Here is a 7,573-nt window from a genome sequence, read left to right on the forward strand (position 1 = left end):
AATTAGCCTCTACAATTGTATGTTTGGTCAATAATTCAAAAAATGAATTACAATTCTAAATGGACCAGGATGATGGGTGAAGTCTTGGGCTGGGCCTAAAAGTTCCAAATCCAATTGCACTCTCCAACAGTTCGGATCCCAACCGGGTCAAATAACAAATCGGATCACAAAGTAAGTCCTATCCCACTATGTTCTTTCCTTCACAAAAAATCAAAGCCTCTTCCAGACATTGCAAATTAGCTAACAAGAGGTAACTTCCCCTAGTTCCCTTTTGGTTGTTTATCAATTCACAGATTTTGAGATTTTCTGGTTGGAATTTTTCATTTTTAACGTTCTAGGGTTTGCTTTATTGGTATTTTTCAGTCTCTGAAGATTTGGATTTTCTTTCTTTCACCAGAAAATCAAGCCTCTTCTCTTCTATTCAGACACTGCAAATTTAGGGTTTTTAATAGCAAGGTAACTTAGTTGCCTTTCGGTTATTTACCAGCTCACAGATTTTGCTGAAGATTTGAAGATTTTACGAGATTATCTGATTGGGATTTTTCATTATAACTTCTAGGTTTAGTTTGATAGTATGTTTCAAAACCTTAATTTCTTTCTACCATATTTATGCAGTAACAAAAAAGATAGCTAGTTGCATTAGGAAACGTTATTTTTGTTGAGAAATCGACCTCGGCACATGCATTAGATAACAGTTTAAATGTTGATTATAGCAATTTCTGGTTGTTGTATTTAATTTATTAGGGTTAAATGACTAATTCGATTATGAAAGGGATCTTCCTTTTTTTTGGATTAATTACGATGTGCAAATGCAGACCTTTGAGTTGGTCAGTTTTTGCAGAACATTTGCAGGGCAGTAATCGAAGGGCAGATTGAATCTTGATAAAGGAGTTTGGGAAGACAGAAGAAAATGTCGGGTATGGGAGATGGGTATGTGGGCACTGCCCAAGATGCTGTGAGAATCCGAAGGCTTGAGAAGCAAAGAGAAGCGGAGAGGCGAAAGATTCAAGAGCTGAAGAACAAGAGTGCTTCCTCTAAAGGCCAACCTGGCCTCCTCCAATTTGGCTCCAGCACCTCTGAGGTTGGCCCAATTTTATGAACAAATCCATGGTTCAACTTTTAGACTCTTTTTTTTTTGTGCAGAAAAATATACTTAACCTTTAATGAAAATATATGTTTTTGCTGTATAGATACTCGAGACAGCATTTAAGAAGGAAACTGTTGGGTTGGTGAGTAGGGAAGAATATGTTGAGAAGGTAAATATGACCTGGATATCTAGTGTTAGTTTTTTTCCAGTCTTGAACAATTTCATGTTGTAAAATTGTGTTTGTATTCATGCAGAGGGTTAATATTAGGAGTAAGATTGAAGAGGAAGAAAAAGAGAAGCTTCAGAAGTTGCAACAAGAGTGGGTGAAATTCATTTATAACTGTGTTTCATTTTCACAGAATGAGAATATTTTGAAATTAAAGCACCTTATTATACAAGTTATACTGAACGTGTTGTGTTCTTTCCTTGTATTTTAGGGAGGAGGAACTTCAGCTACAGAAGCTTAAGAAGAGAAAAGTGAAGGTGGACCCTCGGTTATCCTTTTGTGATGATATTGAGAATTCCAACACAGATGAAGATGTAGAAAACGGTAGGCTTATTTGATTGCTTGAAACCTGTTTTTTATATGATTTATTCAGCAGTTGCACTTTAAGGGTTGATATCTTTTAGCAGTACAAGGTGGGATTCACTAGACAGAGGCATCTCTGGTTTTTGGGGCAAAATATTCCAATTCTGGCGCTGTCTCTGCTGAACTGTAGATTGTTAACATATGAACCAAACTAATGTTTGTTGTTGTGAGTGAAGATTAGGTCATACTTAGTGGATTTGGTAGGTTTAGTGACTTTTGGCTTGTAAGGGTGTAGATCATTTAGGTCTTATCGACCCTTCTCTGTTTTCTGTTGATTGTTTTGGGAGGGGATATTTTAGGCTTACTGAACGGTGGTCTTAGAAGACTTATTGAGTGGAAATCTTTTTCTTTTTGCTATTTTGCAGCACACAAATGCCTTGGGAATTGATTACTAATTATGCCTTGGGAAGTGATTACTTACTGCTATGCTGTCAAAAACTTACATTGTAATTGGATAACACTATAAGTAAGATGCAGAGTCTCCATACAGCTTATGGGAAGAATCACTGGCCATGTGCCAATTCCAGAGTCCATTACCCAGAGCTTTAACCTTAAACAACTGTTTAACTTGCTTCATCATTTGCCAGACTGACAAAGATTTGATGATTTTTAGAATTATTTACCTAGAAATAGCAGTATTTAAGCAATATATATCTTATTTAAGCACATCTAGCCATTCTTGCAGATACAAATTGAGTTGTGCAGAGGTACTCTTTTGCATTTTGGTCATACTTTACCATATATCACCCTCTTTAATTGCTTGTGCTCTGTCCACTTGCACCCTATGTTCAACATTTCTAAAGATAGCAGTATCCCATAGAATTGGAATTTGGAACTCGTAATAAGTGGAGAAGATTCCATGAGTGGGGATTCGTCTGGCCTTGAAATGTATAGTAGGGCTATGAGAGCAGAAATAATTCTCATATTGGTGCTTAACCTTGATGAAGCACTTTTTTTGGCTTGTCATACAAGTTAAATTTCATCCTTTCTTTTGTTAGCTTTTGCACATTGGATCAAGCAATTGCTACTAAAGGCTCCTGTGGATGTGACTTTTCAAGAACTTGTAGTTGTTTACAAAATCTATGGGTCACGGGCCACTTCAAGTTTCATAGTTACTCAAGGATCAGGGATACCGCCTGAGTTATTTTTCATTTTTTTTTTGGGTGAGAATGGTGGCTGGTGGGGACTTTTTTCATGTTCTAGGTTTTGAAGACTTGATTTACAGTGTTAGGGTATTTGCAGGTCTTGTATTTGCTGTATTTTCGTAGTGACATACTTGTTTATTTTATTCCTCAGTTGGAAGGAAAGAATCAGAAAGGCTTGGATGTTGGAAATTCGGGAAGGATCCAACTGTTGAAACTAGTTTTTTGCCTGATAGGTGTGGCATCTCTACTTCTCTGCTTAACATCCCTTCACTATTTGATTTCCTTCTTATGCTTGTCCGTTGGATATTGAAGCACACTCTTTCAGTGAGAGAGAGGCAGAGGAGCAAGCTGAGCGTGAAAGGCTACGGAAGCAGTGGCTTGTTGAACAAGAACGTATTAAAAGTAAGTCTTTGATTCTAATGTCATACAGTAATCACACGTATGAAATTATCCAGACTAATAATTTTCCCTTTGTAATTTCAGATGAACCCCTTGAAATTACTTACAGCTACTGGGATGGGACAGGCCATAGACGGGTTATCCAGGTAATTAATAATCATTAAATAGGTGTGTTTCATATGTGTCTCTGCTGCTTTCCTCTAGATGTCTATATCTTTCCTTTTCCTTTTATGAAAGGTTTTCTTTATTTTCATTCAATTATATTCCTTTCCTTTGATATTTATTTCAGGTTCGGAAAGGAGATTCAATAGGGGAGTTCCTTCGAGCTGTACAACAGCAACTTGCACCAGAGTTTCGAGAGGTCCGGACAACATCAGTGGATAATCTGCTATATGTGAAAGAAGATCTTATCATTCCTCATGTATGATTGAAGCTGTCACCAATGTTTGAGTTTTCTGTTATATTCAGCGGAGTTAAAACTATTTTTCTGATTATCCGTCTGTTCGTCCTTTCAGCAACACAGTTTCTATGAGCTGATTGTTAACAAAGCTAGGGGAAAGAGTGGACCGGTAATACTCTGTTTCTTTGAGTTTGTAATGCGTTCCAAGTGTGTCTGTTGGTAAATGTGATTATCCACTATAACCTTTAGTAGACTAAAAGAGCAGGCAGGCATATAATATTTACTTGTTATTTGCTAAATCTTTCAGTTTACCATTTTATGATATATTTTCTGATTGTTGCACAATAAGTACCTCCTGTCTCTACCAAGTTTTGATGAAATTGGTTTAAAACTTATTATTGGTTTGCAATTTAGAATAATGATTGTTACTTGTTTGTTTATTTATTTATTTATTTAACTTTAGAGGCATTCCCCTTTATGGAAACTCGGTTTCTTCATTAGGTTAAGCCCATACCAGTGTCATGATGGTGCATTTAAGTAGTACAGCTTTTCTTATCATCACTGTCTCTCTTTATCTCTGTAAAAGATGTCATATTTGGACATGTGGCTCATGGTTGTTTTCATTTCTTTTCATTTTCTGAGTTTCTTGCATTCATTAATTTGCTTGCATGTTAAGGGGGAATATTTATTGCTCTACGTTATTTACTTTCTGCTAGTTTCTGATTGAAACTTTTCTGGCTTGTCAAACATCTGTAGCTTTTCCACTTTGATGTGCATGAGGATGTGAGGACAATAGCTGACGCAACAATAGAGAAGGATGAGGTAAGGATTCATAGACTAGGAAATAAGTACTTTATTTTCAAAGTGGTCTTCTATTTACAATTTTTGCATGAAGGTTTGTCTGGCAATTTATAACAATCTTGCACATTATCTTTGGGGGATACTGGAGTTATTGGACAATTCCTCTCAATTATTTTTTGTCCAGAAACAAAGCTGTGCACTTACCATTCCAAACCTATATTTGTTTAAACCATCAATTTAAATCAACTTTTAAAGCTCATGACATACTTCGACAGAAATAAGTACCTTTTCAGTTACATACTTTCATAATTCTTTTCTTGGGACCATTGGTTTATTGACTAGACATTCTGTTACGTGTGATTTGGCATACTTTTTGTCATTTGGTCCCAAACTGATTTTCTACTTTTCTAACAGTCACATGCTGGGAAAGTTGTTGAAAGGCACTGGTATGAGAAGAATAAGCACATTTTTCCTGCTTCACGTTGGGAGGTTCTCTCTCTCTCTCTCTCTCTCTCTCTCTGTATGTGTGTGTTGTGTTTGTGTGTCTAGGAGCGCGCATGCGCAGGTCGCGGTATACTTCTATAATACAAGTATCTTGCAACTTATTTTGGTGTTCAGTACTGGTTAACTCATCTTGGCAGCGTGGTAAATGTTAGAAATGTTTCCATATTTCATGCCTGGCTGTACTGTGAGCTTTGAATAATTCATGCTTTGTTCATCTTTTTGTAGATATATGATCCAACAAAGAAGTGGGAAAGGTACACTATCCATGGGGATTGATATGTTGAAGCCAAAATTACCCCTTCAGTGTTATTTGATTGCAGAACAGAAGTGCCTTGTAAAGCTAGAAATGTATCTTATCAATTGGACCGATATGATATAGAAAAACTTGTGCTTTTGTTTATTATTGTGCTAGAAACGTATCTTACAAGATCTGGAGTTGTATGTTCTATGCATCGTTTTGGTTTTATTTGCTGTTGCAGCAGAATTTCTCTTTTTGTTTGATCAGACCAAACCTGAGTGGATGTGTAATAGCTGATTAGTGACTGTTGATAGACATGCATGTTCAATTTTCTGATCAAACAGCTATTTGCTAGCATCTATTTTTGTGCAAGTATCAATTCTGGAAAGAATGAAAACTGTAAAAAGATATGTTAAGAGACGGGAACTATTCTCTGGGCCATTATACTCCAGCCTTTTCTGCATACAACAATTCTTTAGTTTCTTACCAAAAAAAAAAGCAATTCTTTAGTGAAGAGAAGATGAGCATGCTTCATCATAAGAAATCTCTCGAGTTTGTAGGGAAGAGTAAAAATGGGCCTCTTATAAGAGCTATTGAATCACCTATGGTGCGGCTTTCTGCTGAGCAACCTTGAAACTTTACACTCAAAAATTATGGCACGTGGCTGTGTCCATTTGCCTCTGGTGAAATCTCTGGTTTGAATTTCGGGTCCGACTGTATTTAATATTTTGCGCTGTCTAATTTGACCCATTGGATCATTAGTTAGTACTTGATGACAATTTTCAACTGTTGGATGCTTTTTTTGTTAACTGATAAATTCAACTAAATACTTTGTTATGATCGATGGGTTTGAAAAAATGAACCAAATTGATTCAGTAAAAACCCGTTTGAATTTGATTGGCCAACTAATTAAATTAAATTGATTGGCCAACTAATCAAATTAAATTTTAACACTTTGATAGATTTTAAATCCGACTCATACTCGACTCAAATTAAATTATTCAAATCAAATTTGGACACGTCATAAACTTTAAATTCAACTCGAACTTAATTCAAATTAGTATATAAGTAAAAGGAAAAATTGCACAAATCATCTCTCACATATTAACGATGTGAAAATTTAGTTCTTGAGAACGAAAAACAGCATTTTTAGTCTATTACAAACAAAAAAGATCAATTTTGGTCCCTGTTAGCTTTTCAGTGTGAATTCTTGACGGACCCAGTCATGGGAACATCACGTGACCAACTTTTGAGGGACAAAAAGGGCAAGTCACTCAGATCTTGACCAAAATGTAGAGGATTAGTATCTTTCTTCCTTCAAAGCACTTCAAATCCCTAAATTTCTTTGAAGTTGCCATGGGAGAACCACCAAACTGTAGCTGCGGTATACCAGCCACAGTGAAGACTTCGTGGACAGCTGAGAACCCAGGAAAGAATTTCTATGGATGTGCCTATTGTGAAGTAAGTCTTTGCTTCAGAATATTTTGTTTTCCTTTTTTGGAGAATCTGAGCTCCGTTCTCCATGACCAGCATAATAATGGCAGAGGTGGCTGTGGGTACTTCAAGTGGTATGAAACAAGCGGCTGTGAGAGATGCGATAAACTGGTGAGGCACACACGGAGGTTAACAAAGAAGGTGAAAGATTTGGAGATTGATGTGGAGAAAAGAAAACAAAAAGAGCGCAGAATGAATCTGATGCAATTCATGGCCATTGTTACTGTAATCTATCAATGGCTTTCGAAAGAGTAATTTGGCTCTAGTTGCATATGTTTGTCTGGGTTGTGAATTAGGGGCCTCTGGCGTAGTAGCTATTAGGTAATGTATAAAGATAATGCAAGGGATTTAGATAATTGTTAGTTGTATGGTTATGAATATATTGTTAAAGTAGCATTGGAATATAATGCTTTGTTTAACAATCTGCAAAATACTTCAGAGTTTGCAATGTTGCATGTGTTGTCCAAATGCATCGACTAATTAAATTGAAACATTCTCCAATCAAACTAAAATAGCACTTTAGACAATGTAATGTTGATTCCTGCTTTAGTAAAAATTGCTCATAGAACAGGTCACGTAATTCCCAACAAAACTGAACTAGCAAAACAGGTCACATAATTACCCAACATTGACTTCCCATTTGTCCATGTCTTTCATAAAATACAAGTCAAAAGTTGAACATAGTCTCCTGAGATCAATTCCATTGCTGTAATAACAAAAACTGAACCAGCAAAACAGGTCACATAATTACCCACCAACAATTACTTCTCATTTGTCCATGTCTTTCATAAAATACAAGTCAAAAGTTGAGCAAAGTCTTATGAGATCAATCCTAGTTAAAAGACACTAATTGTTTCCAAAAACCAAAAAGTGAACGACACAAAAGGATATGAGAGCTCTGATTATGCAGCAGTAG

General features: G+C 36.2%; 1 protein-coding gene across 1 annotated transcript; it reads left to right on the forward strand.

Moving 5' to 3' along the window:
* Positions 1-238: 238 nt before the first annotated feature.
* Positions 239-5,520, forward strand: LOC113752982 (protein XAP5 CIRCADIAN TIMEKEEPER). Its single transcript, XM_027297056.1, has 14 exons — positions 239-250; positions 364-456; positions 842-1,081; positions 1,191-1,256; positions 1,342-1,406; positions 1,525-1,637; positions 2,973-3,054; positions 3,147-3,223; positions 3,305-3,366; positions 3,510-3,641; positions 3,736-3,789; positions 4,377-4,442; positions 4,836-4,910; positions 5,151-5,520. Exons 3-14 carry the CDS (start codon positions 911-913, stop codon positions 5,199-5,201), a joined length of 1,014 nt encoding a protein of 337 aa, XP_027152857.1. The 5' UTR covers positions 239-250; positions 364-456; positions 842-910; the 3' UTR covers positions 5,202-5,520.
* Positions 5,521-7,573: the final 2,053 nt, after the last annotated feature.

This window comes from Coffea eugenioides, chromosome 11, assembly GCF_003713205.1.
Source record: "Coffea eugenioides isolate CCC68of chromosome 11, Ceug_1.0, whole genome shotgun sequence".
Taxonomy (NCBI): domain Eukaryota; kingdom Viridiplantae; phylum Streptophyta; class Magnoliopsida; order Gentianales; family Rubiaceae; genus Coffea; species Coffea eugenioides.